The sequence below is a fragment of the Triturus cristatus genome, chromosome 8, assembly GCF_964204655.1.
Source record: "Triturus cristatus chromosome 8, aTriCri1.1, whole genome shotgun sequence".
In the NCBI taxonomy this organism is placed as follows: domain Eukaryota; kingdom Metazoa; phylum Chordata; class Amphibia; order Caudata; family Salamandridae; genus Triturus; species Triturus cristatus.
Window position 1 is genome coordinate 450,396,707 of NC_140591.1, and position 25,281 is coordinate 450,421,987.

General features: G+C 47.0%; 1 protein-coding gene across 1 annotated transcript in view; it reads right to left on the minus strand.

The window, feature by feature from the left end:
* The window catches only part of LOC146802293 (E3 ubiquitin-protein ligase TRIM39-like), a 116,052-nt gene extending 98,905 nt beyond the window's left edge, over nt 1–17,147 (minus strand). The window contains exons 1-2 of the mRNA XM_085621862.1: nt 16,679–17,147; nt 11,297–11,392 (exon numbers count right to left, since the gene is read on the minus strand). Of these exons, the coding sequence (XP_085477988.1) occupies nt 11,297–11,392; nt 16,679–17,092 (510 nt within the window). The 5' untranslated portion in view covers nt 17,093–17,147. The remainder of the gene's footprint in view (nt 1–11,296; nt 11,393–16,678) is intronic.
* Nucleotides 17,148–25,281: the final 8,134 nt, after the last annotated feature.

Here is a 25,281-nt window from a genome sequence, read left to right on the forward strand (position 1 = left end):
CTGTTATCAGACGAGTTAATGCGCTTCACAAAATGGTCCCTTCTGGCAGTTTTCATGATTTATGCAGGTTTTTTATAGCCTCCTGTTAGACCTGGCAATATTGGCGTGGGTCTCCCTTCCATTTTTCGCTGTTATCTCCTCTGTTTTTGCTGGTATTAGATGCTCGGGGCGCTGTGCCACTGCCATTCAGTGCCACAGCGCGAATGCTCCCTGTGTAAATATGACATGTGAATTGGTATATCCATGATTGGCTTATTTGGTTAACCTGGTAGGCCTGCAGCGATGGTTTGCGCCACCCACAGAAGCAGCTTGTAAAGTGTGTCTCAGACCTGCCACTGCAGAGTCTGCGTGCAGTCCAGAACGGCCATCTTGGCTGTGAAGTGCACCAACTTCCCAGCCCCTGAACTTTCCGTTGGCACCATGTGAGTCACCCCTATGGTAGGGTGCATTGTATGTGTAAGGTAGGACATGCTCTGATGTGTGTAGCATGTCCTGGTAATGAATTACATCCAATTTTGTTTTTCACTACTGTAAGGCTACCTGTCCTCCATAGGCCAGAATGGGCAGTTTGACTATTACATTCTATAGTCCTAACTGACCCAAAGAACATGGTAGAAAAACGAATTTAATATGCCTGAGCTCAGAATATTAAAATACATCTTTTAGTGAAGTTTATTTTTATATTCTGTGTTTGAAAATACCACGTTTAGAAAGTAGGTATTTTCTTGCCTAAGCCTTCCAGTGTGCTCTGCTGTTATGTGTATTGGCTGTCTGGTTTTGGAGGGACAGGGCAGGCTGAGTCAGACCTGGGTTGGATAGAGAGATCTGCATTGGAGTATGGGGCGGGGTAGCTCCTTGACCTGAATAGGGCTGTGCCTGGCAAGGTGAATGCTGGCTCCACCTCCTACTGTGCATCTGATGGCAGACCCCCTCTTTCTGAAAGGAAGGGTGCAGCCTGGTAAACAAAGTGCTCCAGGACTGGGCAGAACTGGTTCTGGCTGGGTTCAGTGACTTGTAGCTTCTGAGAACAAAGACTTTTGGGGTATAAATATTTGTGCTGAAACCCCTACAATTTGTATTGCTCCTGGACAACAAGAAGAACCTCTGTCCGTGTAACTGAAGGAATCTGCAGGAGGTGACTGTCCTTGTGCTTGTGTGCTGTTTCTTGGATTGGCCTGCAGTGGTTACTACTGGACTTGGAAGAAGAGGAAAAGGACTTTGAAGAGAACTTTTATTTCAACTTGCTAAAGCAATCACCCAAGGGTTAGAAGAGAGCTGGCCTCCTGCTGGAGTCTCAGGCACATCAGACTCCACCACCAGCCTCCTGTTTTCTCCCAGCTAGGATTTCTATCTGCAGGTGAGGCTCCTATGAGTTCCAGTGCCTCTAGTTCTACTACAGAGAAGAGAGTGCTGAAAATCGTCGCTAACGCCCGTTTGCGAGCTGCCGCAGCTGAAGCGCGTACGAAAAATCATTGTGCTGCTGCCGCTGAGGGCTCGCTACCGGAGATCATCGAATCACACGTTTGCGGGCTGCCAAATGCTTGCTGACCTCAAGATTATCGCATCACACGTTTGTGGGCTGTTAAAGGCTCGCTAACCCGAAGATCATCGCGTCGCACGTTTGCGGGCCTCCAAGTGCTCGATAACCAAAGATCACCGCATCGAGTTCATCGCTTCACGACATCACAGCGCGGACGCCGAGCGTCCTCCATTATCATCGCATCGCACCCGGAACGTCGCTCCCTCGCGGAGCGCCATTTCTTCTCATCGCAACAGGGTCGCACACGCAACTGGCTCGGCGCATCATCCTCCCATGCAGCAAGGATTTCAACGCATCGCCGGCTTAGCGTGGAGAAGTTTGTCATTTTGTCCTGCACACATCTGTAGATAAGCGCATCATCCTCCCTTGCGGTAAGGATTCAACGCATCGCTGATCTAGCGTGAGGAAAATCATCGCTACAGCTCCTTTGCGACATTTGGGTTGTTTTGCTACAGAATCCAGGTACTTTGTAAGTAAAAGGGTCGCAGGGACCACTGCTTTGAACTGAACTCCTCTTTGCACACTTTGAATTATTTTTGAAGCATTTCAAGAGTAACCCTATTTTTCTAGTATTGTGGATTTTTTACTGTTATTGGTCTTGTGTTAAGTCTATATATAAAGATAATTATTTTTCATAACTACTTGTGTGGTGTCCCTTTGTAGTGTTCCTCACTGTGTTACTGTGTATGGTTATAAATGCTTCACACACTGCCTCTGAGATAAGCCTAGCTGCTTGTGCTACGTTACCACAGGGTTGAGCAGGGGTTATCAAAGGGTGTAACCCTCTTACTCTGACTTAGGAAGAAGGGTCCCTACTTGGACAGTGGCCAGCCATTGCCAACTAGAGACCCCCATTTCTAACATTGGTGGTCAGCGGTGAGGATCTGGACTTGCATTTATGATCGCATAGAGTAATTATAGTGTACACTACTAGTGAGTGCAGACCATATCTTAACCACATAAGTTTTTGAGGTTTTTTGATTCTATTTTCGATTGATATTGCCAGTTATTGCTACAATGGGCAAGCCCAGAACCAATGCCTCTGAGGATCTCTCCTGGGAAGAAGAGAAAATAGACACCTACACTTCCATGCAGCTCACGCATTTTTTCAAACACTTCACAGTCCCTATCACAGGTCTCACTAAGTGGGAAGAGTATTACAAGGTGCTGAAGGCCTGGCTAGAAGCCAGGGATGCCCCTAGGAATATGGGAGAGCCTGTGGAGGGGGGAGAGAATGCAGAAGAGCAGCAGGATGAAGTGGTAGATTTGGTAGGGGATAAGGCAGTTTCCAGCCCGGGCACTAGTGTGTCCTGAAGGGGTCTGTCTCCAGAAGAGATGGAGGACAGGGAGAGAGATAGGCGGCATAATATGGAGATGTCTAAGCTTAAAATGGATGGTCAGAGGGACCTAGAGAACAAGAAGTTAGAATTTGAAATTATGAAAGTGAAACTTGAGCATGAGAGAATATTGAGGGAGTTGGAGATTAAAGCAAAGAGTGTAGAAATCTCCCCCTCTGGTGGCAGCATACCAGTAGTGCATACTGAGAGTAGAGTGTATATACCCAAGGAGGTTATTAAGGATTTCCATAAATGTGAATATATTGGACAATGGTTTGCCGCTTATGAATTAGCCATGGTGTCCCACCGGGTCCCTGAGAAGGATTGGTGAGAGGGGTTGTGGGGACGCTTAGTGAGTGAGGGGAGGGATACCTTGTTGGACCTGCCCCCAGAAAGTAGGATGGTTTATGCCCACACGACAGAAGCTTTGATTACCCGCTGTGGTTTGACCCCTGAGATGTATAGGCAGAAATTTAGAACCTGCAAGAAGCTAGAGGGTACTACGTGGGTTGAATATGTGTCTTTTTTGTGCAGAGCAATGGAGCGCTGGGTAAAAGGTAGCAAAGTAGAAACTTTTGAGCAGCTTTATGATTTGATTGCATGGGAGCATTTATCTAGTAACTGTTTTCCTGAGCTATGCCAGCACCAGATAGATTGCAAGCTAACTAACCCTAGGAAGCTTGCTGAGGAGGCGGACCGCTGGGTGAGCACTCGGGTTCGCAAGGGTCCAGTGGGAGACTTCGCAAAAGGTGGGCAGGGTCCCCAGCAGAGAAGTGGGGGGACAGGGGTAAACCAAGGGAGTTCCACAGAGGGCCCCAAAGTAATTCCCAAGGGAACCAAGCAGTGGTGTCCCAGCCTCCCCAAGATAGGAAGCCAGTGCCCCCGACAGGTAGGCCTGTTCAGAGGGGGCCCCTTACTTGTTATAAGTGTGGTCAAATGGGCCACAGATACTTTGATCCCCAGTGTCCTCAAAGGGATGCTCCTGCACCACCCCGTGCACCACCCCGTGCACCACCGCGCCAGCTTGCTAGCGTAGCCCTAGAAGGGTGGGATCCCGTAGAATTGACCCTTGTCTCACTAGGAGACTTTGAACTGGTCCCTAAGCCTACACTGCCTGATAACACTAAAAAGTACAGACAGTGGGTGACCATCAATCGCCATAGAGTGGAGGCTCTAAGAGACACAGGAGCCAGTGTAACCGCTGTCAGCTCCCGGTTGGTGTCCAAAGAGCAGGTTGTTCCACATGCATTCTACCCAGTAGTGTCCGCAGACAACTCAGAGAGCCAATGTGAGGTGGCTCAGGTTCCCTTTGAGTGGGGGGGGGTCTCAGGAACTCTTCAGGTGGCTGTGAGGCCCGCCATGCCTGTAGACTGTCTGTTGGGCAATGATTTAGAGAACACCCCATGGGCTACGGTGGAGAGGAGATCTCACTTGGGAATGTTGGGTCTGCCTGAGTGGGCGTGTGCTACCACTCGGTCCATGGCAGCCAAGGAGGGTGTTGAGAAAGACCTGGAGCCTGAGAGTATGGCCCAGGTCCCTGCCTTAGAGAGAAGGGGCAGGGGGCGCAGGAAGCCTTGGTTCCCACGGCCCAGGAGGGAGCAGACCCTGAGGGGGATGCCCTGGAGCCTACCGGGGAACAGATCGCCGCACTGGGGGACCTGCCTGAGCTGACCCATTGGCAGCAGGAAGGGGGGCCCACCAGGGAGGAGTTTTGTAAGCAGCAAAGAGTTTGCCCTTCTCTTGAGGGTATGCGGCGACAGGCTGCAGCCCAGGCAGAAGGTGACACGTCTGGTTCACATTTGATTTATTGGAAGAACAGTCTCTTGTATAGCGAGCCTAAGGCTGCTGAGCCGGGGTCAGCCCATGTGCTGGTGGTACCCGAGCGCTTCAGGGCCTGCCTACTGGGGTTGGCTCATGACATTCCATTGGCAGGACATCTGGGGCAGACCAAGACCTTTGAGAGGCTGGCAACCCATTTCTATTGGCCCCAGATGCGCAAAAGCTCAGATACTTATTGCAGAACCTGTGAGACTTGCCAGGCAAGTGGGAAGAGTGGGGGGAAGATCAAGGCCCCACTCCAGCCCTTTCCAGTTGTTAGTACCCCATTCGAGTGAGTGGGCATTGACATTGTGGGGCCTCTGGACCCCAAGACAGCCATGGGCAACAAGTACATCCTGGTCTTGGTGGACCATGCCACCCGGTACCCTGAAGCCATCCTGCACAGGACAGTGATGGCCCCCGTGGTGGGATGTGCACTAATGGGAATCTTCTCCCGTGTGGGGTTCCCCAGAGAGGTGGTGTCTGACAGGGGAACCAACTTCATCTCCCAGTATATGAAGTCTCTGTGGAAGGAGTGTTGGGTAACATATAAGTTCACCACTCCTTACCACCCCCAAGGTAATGGTCTGGTTGAAAGGTTCAGCCGGACCTTGAAGGGCATGATCATGGGCCTAGAGGAGCCCCTGAGGCGCAAGTGGGACGTCCTCTTGCCATGCCTGTTGTTTGCCTACCGTGAGGTGCCACAGAAGTCTTTAGGGTTCAGTCCCTTTGAACTGCTCTATGGCCATCCGGTAAGAGGACCTCTGAGTCTGGTCAAGGAAGGCTGGGAGCAATCTCCCAGGAAACCTCCCCAAGATGTATTTAGTTACATGTTGGCCTTCAGTACCCAGACTCGGCGTTTCAGAAATATTGCTGAGGCAAATCTGGAAGCCAGCCAGGAGGAAATGAAACGTTGGTACGACCAGAACACCACTCTGGTCGAATTTCAACCTGGTGAGAAGGTTTGGGTACTGGCCCCAGTGGAGCCTTGTGCGCTCCAAGATAAGTGGACCAGTCCATTTGAGGTGGTGAAGCGCAAAAGTCCAGTTACCTACTTGGTGGAGTTTAAGTCTCCTAGGAACCCCTTGCGGGTCCTGCATGTGAACCGTCTGAAGCCCCACTTTGAGAGGTCTGAAGTGGGCATGCTTTTTGCCACAGATGCTGGAATGGAGGAGGAGAGTGAGCCTCTTCCTGACCTCCTGTGCGCAGGAGAGAAGGATGGGTCAGTGGAGGGTGTGGTCCTCCCCACCACACTGACCCCGGAGCAGCAGAGAGATTGTCGCCAGCTGTAGGGCAATTCCCTGATTTGTTTTCCCTGGTGCCTGGTGTCACTGAGTGGTGTGTCCATGAAGTGGACACCGGGGACAGTCCTCCCGTCAAGCACAAGGCTTACAGAGTGACTGACCGGGTCAGGGCCTACATTAAGGAGGAGGTCTCCAAAATGTTTGCCCTAGGGGTGATTGAGTCCTCTAGCAGCCCCTGGTCCAGCCCAGTGGTCTTGGTACCAAAAGCTGCAGCGCCTGGTGACACTCCTGAACTTAGATTCTGTGTGGGTTACCGAGGTCTCAATTCGGTCACGAAGATCGACGCGCACCCCATCCCCAGAGCTGATGAGCTCATAGATCGGTTAGGGGCTGCCCGGTACCTCAGCACGTTTGATCTAATGTCTGGGTACTGGCAGATCGCCTTAACTGACGGGGCAAAGTAGAGGTCAGCATTCTCAACACCAGATGGGCACTACCAGTTCCGGGTGATGCCCTTTGGGATGAAGAATGCCCCTGCCACCTTTCAGAGGTTGGTCAACCAGGTGTTGCTTGGGCTGGAGGATTTCAGTGCCGCCTACCTGGATGACATTGCAGTTTTAGTTCCTCCTGGGAGGACCACTTGCGCCACCTCTGGGAAGTGTTGATGGCACTGCGCAGAGCTGGCCTCACAATCAAGGCCAGTAAGTGCCAGATTGGGCAGGGTTCTGTGGTGTACTTGGGACACCAGGTGGGGAGTGGCCAGGTGGCACCCCCCCCCAGGACCCAGACCCAGGTGAGGGCCTTCTTAGGACTCACGGGTTACTACAGGAGGTTTGTCAAGGGGTATGGCAACATTTTTGCACCCTTGACTGAGCTGACTTCCAAGAAGCAGCCAAAGATTGTGAACTGGACTGACACCTGTCAGAAAGCTTTTGATGCCCTCAAGACTGCCATGTACTCAAGGTGCCCAATTTTGCTAAGGAATTTATTGTCCAGACAGACGCTTCAGAGCATGGGGTGGGGGCCGTTCTGTCACAGATAAATGAGGGACTAGACCAACCTGTAACCTTCATTAGTAGGAGGTTACTTCCACGGGAACAGAGGTGGAGTGCAATTGAGCGTGAGGCATTTGCTGTGGTCTGGGCACTGAAGAAGCTGAGACCATACCTGTTTGGGACTCACTTCCGGGTTCAGACAGACCACAGGCCCCTCAGATGGCTGATGCAGATGAGGGGTGAGAATCCCAAGTTGTTGAGGTGGTCCATTTCCCTACAGGGTATGGACTTCACGGTGGAACACCGCCCTGGTACAGAACACGCCAATGCTGATGGTCTGTCCAGATTTTTCCGCCTTGGTGATGAGAACTTCCAAGGGGATGGGTAGTTCTCCCCATATTTCAGCTGGAGGGGACACGTGTTAGACCTGGCACCATTGGCGTGGGTCTCCCTTCCATTTTTCGCTGTTATCTCCTCTGTTTTTGCAGGTATTAGATGCTCGGGGCGCTGTGCCACTGCCATTCAGTGCCACAGCGCGAATGCTCCCTGTGTAAATATGACATGTGAATTGGTATATCCATGATTGGCTTATTTGGTTTCCCTGTTAGTCCCTAGTAGCGTGGCCAATGTGTGACCAGAGCTGGTAAACCAAATGCTGCTGGTGGGCCTGCAGCACTGGTTTGCGCCACCCACAGAAGCAGCTTGTAAAGTGTGTCTCAGACCTGCCACTGCAGAGTCTGCGTGCAGTCCAGAACTGCCATCTTGGCTGTGAAGTGCACCAACTTCCCAGCCCCTGAACCTTCCCTTGGCATCATGTGAGTCACCCCTATGGTAGGGTGCATTGTATGTGTAAGGTAGGACATGCTCTGATGTGTGTAGAATGTTATGGTAGTGAATTACACCCAATTTCGTTTTTCACTACTGTAAGGCTACCTGTTCTCCATAGGCCAGAATGGGCAGTTTGACTATTACATTCTATAGTCCTAACTGACCCAAAGAACATGGTAGAAAAACGAATTTAATATGCCTGAGCTCAGAATATTAAAATACATCTTTTAGTGAAGTTTATTTTTTTATATTGTGTTTGAAAATACCACTTTTAGAAAGTAGGTATTTTCTTGCCTAAGCCTTCCAGTGTGCTCAGCTGTTATGTGTATTGGCTGTCTGGTTTTGGAGGGACAGGGCAGGCTGAGTCAGACCTGGGTTGAATAGAGAGATCTGCATTGGAGTATGGGGCGGGGTAGCTCCTTGACCTGAATAGGGCTGTGCCTGGCAAGGTGAATGCTGGCTCCACCTCCTATTGTGCGTTTGATGGCAGACCCCCTCTTTCTGAAAGGAAGGATGCAGCCTGGTAAACAAAGTGCTCCAGGACTGGGCAGAACTGGTTCTGGCTGGGTTCAGTGACTTGTAGCTTCTGAGAACAAAGACTTTTGGGGTATAAATATCTGTGCTGAAACCCATACAATTTGTATTGCTCCTGGACAACAAGAAGCACCTCTGTTCGTGTAACTGAAGAATCTGCAGGAGGTGACTGTCCTTGTGCTTGTGTGCTGTTTCTTGGATTGGCCTGCAGTGGTTACTACTGGACTTGGAGGAAGAGGAAAAGGACTTTGAAGAGAACTTTTATTTCAACTTGCTAAAGCAATCACCCAAGGGCTAGAAGAGAGCTAGCCTTCTGCTGGAGTCTCAGGCACATCAGACTCTACCACCAGCCTCCTGTTTCCTCCCAGCGAGGATTTCTATCTACAGGTGAGGCTCCTGTGAGTTCCAGGGCCTCTAGTTCTACTACAGAGAAGAGAGTGCTGAAAATCGTTGCTAACGCCCGTTTGCGAGCCGCCGCAGCTGAAGCGCGTACGAAAAATCATCGCTCCTGCTGCCGCTGAGTGCTCGCTACCGGAGATCATCGAATCACACGTTTGCGGGCTGCCAAATGCTCGCTGACCTCAAGATTATCGCATCATACGTTTGCGGGCTGCCAAAGGCTCGCTTACCCGAAGATCATCGCACGTTTGCGGGCCTCCAAGTGCTCACTAACCAAAGATCATCGCATCGAGTTCATCGCCTCACGACATCGCAGCATGGACACTGGGCGTCCACCATTTTCATCGCATCGCACCCGGATCGTCGCTCCCTCGAGGAGCGCCATTTCTTCTCATCGCAACAGGGTCCGCAACAGGCTCGGCGCATCATCCTCCCTTGCGACAAGGATTTCAACGCATCGCCGGCTTAGCGTGGAGAAGTTTGTCGCTTGGTCCCGCACACATCTGTAGATCAGCGCATCATCCTCCCTTGCGGCAAGGATTCAACGCATCGCTGGTCTCGCGTCAGGAAAATCATCGCTACAGCTCCTTTGCGACATTTTGGTTGTTTTGCTACAGAATCCAGGTACTTTGTAAGTAAAATGGTCGCAGAGACCACTGCTTTGAACTGAACTCCTTTGCACACTTTGAACTATTTTTGCAGCATTTCAAGAGTAACCCTATTTTTCTAGTATTGTGGCTTTTTACTGTTATTGTTCTTGTGTTAAGTCTATATATAAAGATACTTATTTTTCATAACTACTTGTGTGGTGTCCCTTTGTATTGTTCTTCACTGTGTTACTGTGTATGGTCATAAATGCTTCACACACTGCCTCTGAGATAAGCCTAGCTGCGTGTGCTACATTACCACAGGGTTGAGCAGGGGTTATCAAAGGGTGTAGCCCCCTTACTCTGACTTAGGAAGAAGGGTCCCTACTTGGACAGTGGCCAGCCACTGCCAACTAGAGACCCTCATTTCTAACACCTCCCTGTAAGTTTTTTTTGCCAGGGGGCAGTACGCTTTTCTCCAGACCCGTTCCATATGCTTACAGTTGCTCTTTGCCACCCTCAGCTCCTCTGTGAACCACAACGCTGAAGGGGTTCTTCGAGGGGAGCTGACTAATCTTGCTGGCGCAAGCTTATCCAGAGCGCCCAACATCCATGCATCCAGGGACACAGCATCCCTATCTGGGTCATTGGACCAGTGTGGCTGGCTGTCCAGCAAAACCGGTCCTAAGGACGCTGGCCTTAATCTTTTCCCTTTTTGTCTTAAGCGCTTGTAGAGGTTTCCCTTTACCCTGGGGTATTGTTCTCCTGCAAGAGAATGGGATCAGAAAATGATCAGACCAAGTCTGCTCTTGCGGAGATTCAACAACCAAGGAAGAGATGTTGGACAACACCAAATCGAGTACATTTCCGGCACTGTGCGTTGGAGATTTTACATGCTGCGTAAGATTGGCGCCCTCAAGTGACAGCAGCACTCTGTATCAGAGATGTGGAGGTTAAAATCACCTAGTGCCAGATAATTTTTATATTGTAAGGATTTTTGCGCTATGAAATTGCAAAGGTCAGACGTGAAACAAGGGAGGGGAGTAAGGAGGTCTGTAAATGAGAAGGCCAGCTAGGGATGCCGTCGGACTGGTCTTAACACAGAAATTTAGTCCCTCAATATCTCCACGATTGAGCACCTCCGACGTAGCAATCTCACAGGAGTCTCTCACGATAAGGGCAACGCCGCCACCCCTTTTAACTCCAGGCCTATTTGCGCAACAAATCTTAAAGCCAGGTGGAATGGCTAGCGCTAAAGCGGGATTAGAGTCATCTTTTAACCAGGTTTCGGTGAGAAACATCAAGTCCCAGTCATTATCAGCAAGGGACAGCCAAATATCCCCCGAATGTTTGATCAGAGACCTGAGGTATGCTAAGCCTATCTTCTGAGCGTATTTCCTCTACGTGTATATACGAAGCTCGCGTGGTATTTCCAGTACCCACAGGGGACCCGATGGCCCACTTACATTGAGTACAGGCATACGGTAGAGCTGTGTGTCCTAATACAGTTGTACAACAGTTAAGGTGTTTCTCCCTCCTACAGTTCAATAATTCGTCGCGGGTCAGATAGGGAGACTTACTTATGTTCCCACATGCAGCATGGCTGGCGCTGGCTGCTGTCCGGACGTGGAAGGGCGCAGACGGGCTTGCCTTCGGCGCGGCAGAGGCACGCCCGCTGCGCACGTCTGCTGCGCGTCCGTGTAATCATTGGTTTTAAAATGTATTCCTTTCGGAAATGGTCCTGTGCTGACCTGCCCATTGGGTGGAGCCTCGTCCCTCCGAGCAAACGACTACAGAGTCGCGTCGGAACGGGCACCGGCAAGTGCAGGTAACCAAAGATTAAAAATTATTGTACACTAAAAATTACTTCAAGATTTGGTTAAAACACAAGAAATATACACAGCAGATTTCAGGATTAAAAGCCTTAATAGACGCACTCTACCCTCGCTGCTATCACACTGCTGAGACATGGGCACAGACACACAGAGACACAGCACTCACTGCAGCCTCTCACCCTCATGGTTTTATATTGTTCCTCTTCCTTGACTTTAGACTCCTGAAAATATGTTTCCTCTTTTTTCAGAAGACGCAGCCACTCTTGAAGTTTTACCTGTAGAGATAAGAGTGCAAGAAATAAGTCTATTTCTGTAGAGTGCGGTCTTACTTACAGAAAAGAGTCACTATAGTACCTGAGCCTTGTGAGCAGAATGTATGTACCATCATTCATTAATATTAGGAGTACCACCCAAACATATCCAGATTGTAAGTACCAGTTGAACATATAAGGATTGTGAGCATCAGACCCAAGTATTACTAACACAGACAACAGTGTCACTACTTTAGATCTGTTCTTGACTAGAAGTATCTCACACCAGAATCTTTGCTCAAAGTAAACACGATTCATCACCGGCACTTACTGCTACTTGATAAATATATTGTGCAGCACTTTAGGCCTTAAGTCATGATGGAAACGTTTAGACGTGGCATTACTTTAAAGAATAAACTTCGCTCTAGCGACACTATCAAATAATCCAGAACAAGACAGAAACCGAGGGAAAATATCTGATTTACAAGCTTTTATAAGTGCAATACCAAACAGAAAATATTTTGGGACTCAAAGCATAAAAAAGATACTTTATGTGTAAACTTGCTTCACTGATTCTCATTAGTAAACACTGTGCAGTGATACAACCTATTTTCAACCTTCAGCCTGGTTCACAGCTTCCTTCACGCACATCCTGGACGTCCTCATCCCTGAAATGAGGCCATTCCTCACATAGATCACACACTCAAACCAGGACGGGCGAGACTTGGAGTCATAGAGAGGACCTTCTGACCCTCGCTCTTAGTAACTCTACCTTACCCAAGTCTTTCAAGCTCCACTCCTGCCACTTCCCTCTATCAGTCTCCAACATAGCATCCTTTTAACTGATCTACAGACCACCCGGACCAAGCAAGCACTTAATAGAAGAAACTTCAGACATCATCACCTTTGCCTCCATCCAACGCAGTGACCTTACATTCCTCAGTCTTCCACCTCCCCCGTAACTCCAACACAAAATGCATGAAGCAAGCCTTCTACACACTTCTCAACACACTAGAAATAAAACAGCTCATCAACAACCAACACACAGGCCTTATTCTATCAACATCTCCCAATATCTGCATCTAGACACCTACAGCCCTCGACTGGGCTGACCACCTTTCCATCCCGAACTGGACTGACCACCTTTTCATCCTCGACTGGACCGACCACCTTGTGACCCCAATAACCATCGCATATGCTACCCCTCAGTATTAAGGACAACCAAATAGAGAAAATATAACCTTCCACTGCATCAAAGATATTCTTCTGTAAAAAATTGAAACAAGCATTTGCAATGCAATAGGTCTCGCATTTGCAAGAGTTTGAGCTATTGGCACGGTAAATGACAATGCCTTTTATTTATGTGTTTTGAAAACCTGTAAGCAGTGCGTAAACATGCACTTAAAAACATAAATAAAAGGTATTGCCATTGATAGTGCCAATAGCTTAAATTATCACAAATGCGAGACCTATTGTATTGCAGATACTTGTTTTAATGGCCATGGTAGCCGGGTGGGAATGCACACTGCGCACATGCTCTGCAAAAAAAATCAATTAAGAAAATTGAAACAAACTCACCGCCGGATGTCCCAGCGTGGCCACAGTCCTGCAGCAGGTATGTGTGCCCGTGAGCTATCTTTGTTGCTGTGGCTTGCACGCTTGTCTCTTGGCACTAGACGCCGTACGCGTGCACATCTCCTGTCCGGGTGTGCACATCTCCTGGCCCGCGAGATGCCTGTGAGGAGCGGGCGCCATCAGAAAGCAGCGTCCCGCTAGTGGTGCAAACACAAGCCCACGAGAGGTGCGCACGTGACAAGGCCGTGAAATCCCTGCGAGGAGCGTGCGCCATGAAAAGAGCCGGCCTCCGTGTTTCTGTTTACCGCCCACAGTGCGATAGGAGGAGCCACAGAAAGTGCTGGAAGTCTGCGCTACTCCTGGGTGACAGCAAACGGGGAGCCCAGAGAGGAACTCCAGCAGCCCCCGGTGCGAGGCAGGACTGGTCTGCCCCGCTGCCACCTCGTCTGCCCATCAGTCTCACTTAGGGTGACCAACTGGCATGGGTGCGAATTCAGGACAGTGAGTGTAAAAATTCAGGACAGAGGGTCAAAATTCAGGACAAAAAATCAGGACGGCAGGTCAAAATTCAGGAGAAAACTTCGGGGCAAAAGGTAAGTTTTACAGACATATCAGAGGAAGTGGCGCAATAGTATAAAAGTAAGTAAATAGACAACCACCTACATACAAGTCAAATAAGTTTTAAATTAGGTTGAGACAATCGTTTTTCGGTATGCGTGCAGCTTTGAGCAACTGCGCAGGTCTTTTTGTGGTATTTCATTTGATAATAATCTATATATATGGTTAATATGGTTTTGTTTACAACTCATGGTCCTGGCAGGCATGTTTGGTGAGAGAAGGGGTCAGGAAGATCTGCTCGGATAGACTTTGTTACTAGCATCTCATATCTGAGTGCCATTGTGAGATGTAAAGTGGCACTAATAGGTGAACTAAATGGAGGATTGCTGTAATGAACCAACTATAGGGAACGCATTATGGGTGTTTCAGCAAGTGGAACTTAAAATATGGAATCTTGCTTTGCCAATGGTGGCTTCTCAGAGAGTTGCACTAGCTGACGGAAGTCACAAAGGTGCTTTTCCCTGCAGCTTTCTTAAAGAATCTACTGTCAATACACTATTACATAGTTTATTTTTGATGCCATGCCTATTGCTACAATTACTATATACATCTCAAGCACAGCTATTGGCACTATGAGGCTCTCCCTAAAACCTTACACCTAAAACAAAACATGCAAAAATGTACAATTACTAGTGTAACATTCAAGTAGCAGTTGGGTGTCACTCAAAATGCCATATGCATGATGTATAGATCCCACACGTAAGCACACAACAAATACAGAATAGTAACATATCGGCAAGGGAGTAGCCAGAAAATGTAAACACCTCCCACTTTGAACTGAAGCTCTAATGGCACCAAGAAAGCAAAGCAAGTCATCACAACCCTCCCCGGAAGAGCTCTGTTGTCCAAGGATCTAGCCATTCATCCTTCCATCAAACCTGTGATGTCCACCATTTCAAATTTACATTCTGTCATCCATTCATTCTTTCATCAATCATTCAGTCTTTCACCATTCATTCTGGCCTTCCATCTGTGTGCCCATCTATATCCAAACCTTTTCAATCATATCAAAACATATCCATTGTCTATCCTTCCATCCATCATTTCACTCATCCATCCATTCACTAATCCATCCTACCATTTCACCCAATCATCCTTTCACTCATCTATCCACTCTCCACCCATCCATCCATTCACTCATCTATCCAACCATTTACCCTTTCACCCATCCAGCCTGTAAAACAATAGGAATGTACATTTGTCAGGTTTCAAGCTCTGTGAAATGTGCATAATGGGTGCCCGTGTGAACTAGGACGACCCCAGTACCTCATTCACTGAAAAAAACATAAACGACATAAAGTGCACTTGTAAAGCGCACATTCATTCCGAAAAGTTAGTTGGCGCAGTATACCCGATATGTTAGACTCCTTACACAAATTCATTATCATAATTTTATCGACCTAGTGAAGATAGAAGGCTGAAACAGCAGCATGAGATTAGGGCACCTAACACTTTTACACGCATTCCCTGAAAAACGATTGCATCCTGTTATGTTGAATAAACCGAAGTGCACAAACATGCGTAACACTTCAGACACAAATGAAACACATCTGGGGTGTTTGTGGATTCTTGTGCAGGAGCTAGGAATCCCAAAAGTTACAGTGGAGTGGGACGTCCCTGCATGCTTCTTTGCCTTTCCAGGAATGAAGAGGGTGGTTCTAGCCTTTTATGCACAGCCAGTTGCGGAGTGTTTGCCTCTGTGATTTGAGCGAGCAGGCTGGAGGGAAGGGACAGCCTGCAGCCCTTCAACGCTAGTGTGCCTGTTTGGGAACTCGACTCACTCTGATAAACAGCCCTTCAGGAGGAGCCTTCCCTGCTCAGCTTTTTTTTATTTTAGACAAAACTGTGTGATAAACCAGCCTTAAAATGATTGCACTTTTATTCGAAACACGTTACAGCCTCTGTTAATTTTCAAATGTTGCACATGTGTTAGCTTTCAACATGTGCAAAAGAAAAGAGAGAGAGACGGACTCCGACCCTGTGGCCAGCAACATACTTCTGGCGAGATGTTTTGGGAATCGCTCCGCACTAGCTGTTAATGTTGCCGCCGCTGCTGCGCAGAGTATCTTCACTTGTGAATCATGTACACCCAGATACACTCCTTGCACTGACTTCTCTTTGGAGCCCACGGGTGAATTATGATTCCATAAACAGCCACACACATACCTAGAGCTCTTCACCAGCCTCCTCTATGGACCCTCAGGGTGCCTTTTTACTCCCTGGATATCCACGGACATACCCGGTTCTCTTCTGCAGCCTCCTCACTGGCATACACAAACAGGGTGACCAGAAAACTCCACGCCACCGGGATACAACTTTTCTTTTCTGGGCTTTCGATTTAACATCTCAGTGCGTTCTGGGAATTGTGGTCTTGGTTGATTTTACTTGACACTATTACTTTAACAAACCTGTGATACATATGTAAAAGCAAAGTCCAGAAATGGAAAAGTGGTGTCCCAGTGGCACGGAGCCATCTGCTGACCTTATTCAAAGGGTGACTTGTGATCTCTGAACACTCACGTACGTTGCTTGTGCTCTTCGACTGCCCCGTGGTGGTTTCACAGACATACCTTGTGGTCTTCACTTGTAGTTCCAGAACACCCACACCTTGTGCTCCTCTGCAGGTTCCTCATTGGGGCTCACAGTGTGACTTTGTGATCCATGAATGTCCTCTTTTCAAACCCCTTCTATGAGGCTCACACAAGCTGTGATCCCTAGAATCGGACTTAAATACTGTATATTCCTTTGTGGGACTCATGGCGTGTCTTCATTAGTGAATGAACTCTGAACAGCCACTCACATACCTCCTAGACAACCATCTATATGGGACCCACAGGGTGCCTTTGATTCCTGAACACCCTGAGGCACTGCATCTTCTGAGAGACTTCAGCAGTGTATTCATTTGTGAATCCTTTACACCCACACACATACCTTGTGCTCTTCTGTAGCCGACTCTATTGAGCACACAGTGACTTGTGACCTCTGAACAGTAGCACCCTTAACTCGTCCTCTCAGGCTGCCTCCTTGATGAGGCTCATTGAGTGACTATGATCCATGACTTTCCACAGACATACCCTGAGCTCTTCATTTGTAGTTCCAGAGCATACCCACGCACACCTTGTACTCCTCTGCAGCCTCCTCTACAGGACTTGCTGAGTGAGTTTTATGTTCCTTGGACTCCCGGCAGACCCAGCATATCATCCTCTGATCCTCTGCACAGAACAGCCTCAGTTTCTCTTCATGTCTCTCACACAGATTCTCCTCCGGGGGCTTCACGGGGGGCAGATGAAGCTGTTTTAACATTTCCACGATGTTCCCCAGTTGCCTGTTGGGTCGGAGGCTTTTCCCAGAAGATATTTCCCTGCACTGTGGACAGGGGAAGTTTCCATCTCTTCCCTCCCAGCTCTGGGTGATGCAGGAGCGGCAGAAGTTGTGTCCACAATCGATAGTCACCGGATCAGTAAAATATTCCAAACAGATGGAACAAGTGGCCTCTTCCTTGAGGTCCCCGAGCTGAGCTGCTGCCGCCATGATTCAGAGATGCAGGAAGTAAAGTTACGTTTCATTTCTCTCTCTGTGTGAAGTGGGTGCGTCTGTGCGTCTCTGTGTGCGCTGGGACTTCCGGGTTCATGTTACAGTCAGAGCAGGGAACTGACTCCTCTGCTGCCTGTGCTTTGACTCGAGGTTTCCCTCCTTTCTCAGCTAAAATACCAGCAATTTGGTTTTGTTCTCAGATTCTATAAGTGCCAGAAGCTGGCACCTAAATATGATTTTCTGTAAACTCTTTTGTATTATTTTTAATATGTCAAGTCTGCATAGGTTGATTACAATAATCGTTTAAGAATTGTACAGACAGCTTTAAAATAATGTTGAAGCAATTTCTTCCTGCATTTGCTATTTTGGATTTATGTTTCAAAGCTTGCAAAATACCTGCTTTTGCTGCTGTTTTTGAATTGATACCAGCCTTGCATGAAGTACTAGTCAAGCTAGTCGTGTAAAAGTTCACTTGCTGACGCCTTTACAGTACCAGTGAAGTTTGCACTGCTGCTGCCTGTGATTACCTGTTCTGGGTGTGAGGGAAGCTTGCACTGCTGCTGCCTGTGATTACCTGTTCTGGGTGTGAGGGAAGCTTGCACTGCTGCTGCCTGTGATTACCTGTTCTGGGTATGAGGGAAGCTTGCACTGCTGCTGCCTGTGATTACCTGTTCTGGGTGTGAGGGAAGCTTGCACTGCTGCTGCCTGTGATTATCTGTTCTGGGTGTGAGGGAAGCTTGCACTACTGCTGCCTGTGATTATCTGTTCTGGGTGTGAGGGAAACTTGGACGGCTGCTGCCTGTGATTACCTGTTCTGGGTGTGAGGGAAGCTTGCACTGCTGCTGCCTGTGATTACCTGTTCTGGGTGTGAGGGAAGCTTGCACTGCTGCTGTCTGTGAGTACCTGTTTTTTGTTTTATTTGTTTATTGATTTTCACACATATTATATACAAAGGCACATTATAAGCAAGTATAAGTGCGAGCAACGACTTTAGTTTTACACAAGTGTTGTGAAAATTGTTTAAAACACAATGACACAGCGAACAATACGTGTTCTCCTGTTGGGTTTGAGCAGTTGTACATTTAAAGAATTCCAAATAGTAAGATCCAAGCATGTGGTTAGTACAGTTGTGTTATCGCAGTCCATTGCATTACAATACGTTTTGAGGGACAAATAGATGTTTCTGGTTTTCTTAGGCAGTCAGAATCGTAAAATGTCTGTGTGTACCTGTTCTGTGTGTGAGGGACGACTGCAGTGCTGTTACTTGTGCCTTGCATACCTTTTATGAGCGTAAGGAAGGTTTTAGTCAACATTTTCATTTTTTTTAAAATCTTTTTCTCCTGCATAGGTTATCATTTTCTCAAATTCAAACCAGGGAGTAGACGGAATATACTTTGTGGTTCAAAATCCCCCTGAGTGTTCCCAAACGTGAGCATGTATGGTTGTGTCCTGACTATTCCACACATAAGAGAAGTCTGCACTGTCGCTGCAGTACCCATCCTGTGTGTGGAGGAAGCTTGATCTGCCTGTACCTGCATGATCCTGTACTGTGCCTGTTCCGTGCAGTGAGGGAATGAACATCTAACTGCAGCATATTCCAGAGGAGGGGCTTGGAGGAGGGTTCGGGGGGAGTGGGGCACATCTGCCTGAGCTTCATAAAGTCAAAGAGCAGCAGAAAAATAGGTGGAGGGGGAGCAGAGAGGAGGGGGGTCCACCAGGTGGGCAGTAGCGTCCAGCCGCAGATAGCAGTCCCTATAGCTCTGTCCAGTTGTTTCTACATGTCTTATTTCCACCTCCCTTTCATGTCTCACTCTTCTAGTCTCTCTGTCTCTCCCATTGATTTAGTCTTTCTCTTCCTCCCCAGCTCTCCCTCTTTCCCTATTTTGCTCTCCATCTCTTCCCCCATTTTGCTCTCCATCTCTTCCCCCATCTCCCCTGCCTGCAACCTTCACTCATTCTCTCTTAGTCTGTGTCTGTCTGGCCTTCTCACTATCTCACATGCTCTGCACCTCTTTACTACTTTCTGTGTATCTACCATGTCTGCTCCTGTGCCTCAAGCTCTTTGTTTCCCTTAATATGTGCCTCTCAACCTTCCCCTGCCTTTTCCTTCTCTTTCTATGCCTATCTTCCCATCACTTTATATTTACATCTCTTCTCCACTTTCTTCCCCTTTTATTATTCTCCCTCCCTCAGTTCTTGCCTTAACTTCTCTCTGATCTCTTGTGTGTATTTGTCCTCTCCCTGCCTCTCCGCCCTCTGCTCTTCACCTCCACATTCTCAGCATCCTGCGTCGTAAGGCCTGGTACCCATCCCTGTAGTAAGCACTGTCAGGGCAGGAGGGAGGCATAGAGAGGCTCCCTGTGGCTGGGCTGTACTAGGGGACCAAGGAGCGAATACACCTGCACATAGCTTTGTGGTAACATTTGAAGCCAGCCTCATTATTTTGTTTAATTAAGCATTTTTAAAGCAAAGAGATGGATAATTTCCAGGTTAAAATAGAATACCGAGTATTCCATACCAAGTCTTACACACCTACCAGCTCTTGGACTTTCCAGAACAGTGGAAGGTAAACTCTGGGACATCGACAGGAGAGAGGCAAGATGGCGGTCGCTTTAGACTGTAGTGCGCGTCGACCAGAGCTGTGCCGGTTATGGAAAGGCTGAGATAGATTATAGACTATAAATCGCTCCTATCCCTATTGGAAGATATCCCGCTGAGGACAAATATATGATATTGAGATTGGCGACGCTAATTGGACTGACTGCTCTACGATACTTGGGGAGAGTACGGGAGGCACCAGCAACTCACCTTGAGATTAGCCCAGGCGCTTTAATGGCACCAAGGATATCGGCGGCGGTAGCGGCAGCAAAGACGAGAGCAGCAAGACAGGCGCAACGGGAGCCTGTTGAGTCGAGTGAGAAGTTGGTGAGATACCCCGATGAAACACGCGACATCGCTGTCCCAGCTCCCAAGGCGGCGGGGTGCGGAAAACACTACCAAGCCTAAGGAGGGCAAAACGAAGACCGGCCCTACGGTGGCCGAGCTATTCCGGAAAACTCCTGCGGGAACGGATCCGGGTCAGGAGAGAAAGAGTGGAGACTGCAGAAATGGAGATAGAGTTCAAGGTACAGATGTCACACCAGCACCGGCGTTAGTGGGAGAGACGGATGTCGAAAGTGGAAGCGAGTCGGCAGCTCCGTCATCTGCGTTGGGTGGGGGATGTGAGGCTGCAACCGCTCCTGACGCTCCTGATCTGGTTACAATCTCCAGCAGTACGGGAGCAGATGAAGGTATGGCTATCCCGATTTTCTCCTCTTTCGGAACTGGTAGTAGTGCTGACAATGGAGGCTGCTTAGGGGGCAAGGCCCAGTGTAACAAGACAGCCATCAGTGATCTAGATGGCGCGCTGAATCTCGTACACGCTTATGAGAATACGGAGAGCGTAGAGAGCAGTGTTGATCTAGATACTGAGCTCGATCCCAGCGATTTTTTTCTCCTTGTCGGATGGGGCCGGGCGGTCAGATGAATCTGCCTCATGTACCTCTGACGAAAGTGGATCAGAGGAGAAGAATAGAGATATCGGGACTAATTCAAAAACGGTTTTGAAAAAGGAAAAAAATCATTCTGGTTTGAAGGATTTAGCATGGGACTATTCACCTACTAGTCAACTGATCGTTCCTTGCCCTACCCCCTCTTCTCAACAACAACCTGACCCCCCCTCAATACATCTAGACCCCGTACCTTCAGCCCTCAATGCTATCCTACAGGCTATTGCTGCACATCGGGAAGAAACATCTCAGGATTGGCGTAAGGCGCAGACCGCTTTGCGCAAAGTCCAGGGGGTAGTGCGCAAACTAACGAGGACATGTAGCTCTTTTGGAGAGCGTTTGACTGAAATTGAGTCAAGGATTGTCTCTAATGAGACTGAGACTGCAGCAGTTACAGTTAGGGTTAGCTCTCATGAAGCCGAGTTGACAGATGTTAAATGGAAATTAGAAGAATTCGAAAATCACCAACGAAGGAATAATCTGCGACTGCTGGGGGTTCCCGAGGGGGCCGAAGGGGGGGATGTTCGCTCTTTTGTGATAGATCTGTTTCGTGATTCCATGCCCGAGCTTGCTAGTTGGGATTGAGCCAAAGAAGTTCAACGGGCTCACCGCATGCCATTTACTTTAAGACAGCCACAGAAACCTGGTGCTTACCCTCGTGCAATTCTTATCTTTTTCGGTAATTTCTTGCTCCGACAGGCTGTTTTTGAAAAAGCTAGGCCGGAGTCTAAGCGAACGAGGAATGATATCTCATTTTTGCCACTCGACTGTTGAAAGGCGCTGGAGGCTGCGCCAGTTAATCAACCCTTTTCAGGATAAAAAAGCTCAAGCCTACCTAAATAATCCTGCACGGCTAAAGGTGATCTGGGGAGGAGAAATACAGTTTTTTACCTCAGAAATAAAAGCAAAGGAATATTTAGAAGGGCTGAAGTAGACACAATAGGGGAAAGGGGGGAAGAAAAGAAAAAAAGAAAGAAAAAAAAAGGGAGCAAGAAATGAGCAAGAAAGGAGGGTGGGAAAAGAAAGGAAAGGGGATAAAGAGGAAAATATAATAATAAAACTAGGATCAAGATGTTAAAGAGAAGTAAAATAAAAGTAATAGAAGATCGGGGAGGGGAGGGAAGGAGGGCAATGTTTTTGTGTTTTCTTTTTTTTTTTTTGTGGTTGTTTTCTCTCCTCTGCTGTTGTTGTTGTTTTACTGTTATGAGCTGTTATTGAACTCAGCACAGGGAATTTGAGATAAATCGGTACACGCTCTGGTTGTATTGGGCACGACCATCACGAACAGACCTTGGTGTCTGTATGCCTCGCACTGGGTGTTGGGTGGGAGGGAGGGCCTGTCATGTACAGGGAGGGTGAATGGGAGGGAGAGGGGACAAAACTGGGGGAAAAAAAGCATTTCCAATAAATAACTTGAAAGTAGTGGCAAAACGAATAACTATGAGGATAATTTTGGCTCATTCTTTAATGAGTAACATAAGACTTAGATGTAGGTTCTATCACTCATTTGGAATAATCAAAATGATAAGCTCTGGGAGCTTAATGAATAATCTGAGATGGGGAGACTAACAATTTGTTCTTGGAATGTGGCGGGGATGAATGACAGAAATAACATCTAACACTCGGGGAGTAACTATACTAGTGAAATCATCTATTCAAACAACTGCGCAAAAAATAGCTGATTTTCTCGGGAGATGGGCAATCATAGAACTAGCTTCCGGCGTAACTGTTTGCTCGGTCTACGGCTCGAACCTAGATGACCCTCAAATATTTAAAGATCTTGAATCAGAACTTGTGTTCTGGCCTAAATCGATGGTATTTTGTGGAGATTTTAATATCTCTATGAGATCACCAGATGAAAGCATAAACTATTTAGGGTATGTAGGAAGAAAACCAAAAGTATATAAGGAAATTTGTCAACTTAAGGATATCCATGGGTTAGTGGACGTTTGGGATATAAAAAAACACTCAGATCCTGGGTATACCTATTTCTCGCACCCCCACAGCAAATATGTCAGAATAGATTATATACCTACAACAAGGGACTTGGTTGATCATGCCGAGATCACTAAACTCCCCAAACTACTATCTGACCATAACTCCTTGACTTTGTCACTCCAATTAGATAATTTCACTAGACCTTGCACTACTTGGACATTTGATAGAAAATTATTAGCTAACCAAGATTACATTGCATATATAAAAAATTGGACACAACAATTTTTTTTTACATGAACCGCTATAGTGCATCTAGGGGAATGGTCTGGGATTGTTTTAAAGCTGCCCTTAGAGGCGAAACGATCAGTTATGTGGCAAGGCTTCGAAAAAAACAAGACAGGGAGAAACAAGTATTGATGCGGGAACTGACAAGAGCTGAAGAGCTGAAGAGAAACATATGTCTTTAATATCAAATGGTGGGGAGGCGGGGTCCAGTATGCGTCGCATACTTGTCCTGCAAACAGAACTTAATAGCTGGCTCAATCAGAAAGCAGCAGAAACGTTCCAAGCACATCGAGCCAAGGTGTATGAAAATGGAGAGAGGGTGGGGAAGCAATTGGCGATGCGTACCCGGCAGAAGTCTATATATAACACTATAACCACAATAAAAGCTAATAGCCAGGTATATACGAACTCTGGGGATATCGTCGAAATATTTCAACAGTATTACCAAAAGCTATACCAAAATGATATCCCAGCTGGTTCAGATGATTCGGACAATTCAGAGGAAATAGAAATTTTTATTAGGGAATTTATGAGGGATACAGAAGGAAATAAAATAATAGATAATGATACTAGAGAAGATCTTGACAGAGAAATCAACACTATAGAGCTTCAACTAGCTCTATCAGGCTTAGCTTCAGGGAAAGCAGCTGGTCCCGACAAAATTCCCCTCGAACTTTATAAAGTCTTGGGTATACAAATTTTATCGTATTTAGTAGATCTATTTATCGGTATGCAATCAAGCGGGCACCCCCCTGAATCCTGGAGAGATACTAATATAATCGTTTTTCCGAAGAAAGGCAAGCCAGTAGATTTACCTACATCTGACAGGCCGATTTCCCTGATTAACTCCGATTCAAAACTTTATGCAAAAATTATGGCTAATCGACTTGGGAGGGTTATTGAACATCTGGTCTCCCCGTGGCAACATGGCTTTGTCCCTGGCAAAGGCACAACTGATCACATCCGCAGGGCTATTACTTTATTTGATATTATGTCTAAGACGGAAGACCCAATGTCAATGATCCTCCTAGACGCCGAAAAAGCGTTTGATCGGGTGTCTTGGAGATTCCTATGGGGAGTTCTAGAACAGTGTAATTTTGGGCCAGGGCTTATTAATTCTATAAAGGCCATGTATCAACAACCAAGGGCCAAGTTACAAATGATGGGAATTGAATCCAGACCCATTGATATCTCAAGAGGAACCAGACAGGGGTGTCCTTGCTCCCCGAATTTGTTTGCGCTATATATAAACCCCCTGATTATTAGACTATTGCACAGTCAGAAAATAAAACCAGTCATCGTTGGGGAATATGAGACTAAAATTGTAGCATATGCCGATGATGTGGCAGTTTTAACACCAGATCCCGCTGTTGCTGAAATTGAAATAATTACACACCAATTTGGGCAATATTCGGGATATTCATTAAATAGAGACAAGACGGTTATTCTTTGTACCGAAAATACTATCTTTATTGACCCTAGGATTGTAACAAATACGACCTATCTAGGAGTGTGCCTTACTGCGAAAATTTATAATATTAATAATTTGAATTATGAGGCACTAATTAAAAATATTACCAAAGATCTTCTAAGGGTAAACAACCTACATCTATCCATTATTGGTAGATGCAATTATTTATAAATGAACACACTCCCTAAAATATTGTATTTATTTCGGGCTATCCCCTTGTTTTTAGAGGAAAAAATTATGAAATTGCTTGAGTCACAAATGTCCAGTTTTATATGGCAGTATGGGAAAATCAGGAGATCACTGAAATATTTATCTCTCCCTCAAAACAGGGGGGGCTAGCTGCTCCAAACTTGAGGCTGTACCACTGGGCTGCCCTTCTTCAACAAATGGTACCTCTCCTTGTGATGAATGAAGCTAATCAAGATGCTGTGATTCCTTCTATCTATGAAATAGCATTGGGGAAAGAAGCTCAAGGACTCTTGCTAAGACAAACTGAAGTAAGATATTATTAAAAAAAAACAGATTGAGGGTTGTTATTAGTGCATGGAAGGTCTGGAGACAGGCCGCTAAGTTGATGGAAATCCCGAAAATTAATAGATATAGCCCTCTTTGGCAATCCTCGATATTACCAGCACATGCTAATTATGTAATTGCAAAAAAATGGAAAAGAGCAGGGGTACAAACTGTTGGTAACTTTCTGGGGGATGGGACAGGCCATAGATTTTTGAACATACAAAACACTTTTGGAATTTCGAATAATGACTACTTTAAATTTATTCAAATTAATTCTATCTTAGGGTCCAATACCATCCCTCTTGAAACCGTCCCATTTATGGATGTCATTGTTAGAAATTCTACTTGGATTGGAACTATATATGGCATACTCCAGGAGAAGCTTCCAAGCGATCTAGATAGTGTTGAATCCTCATGGGTCGAAAAACTGC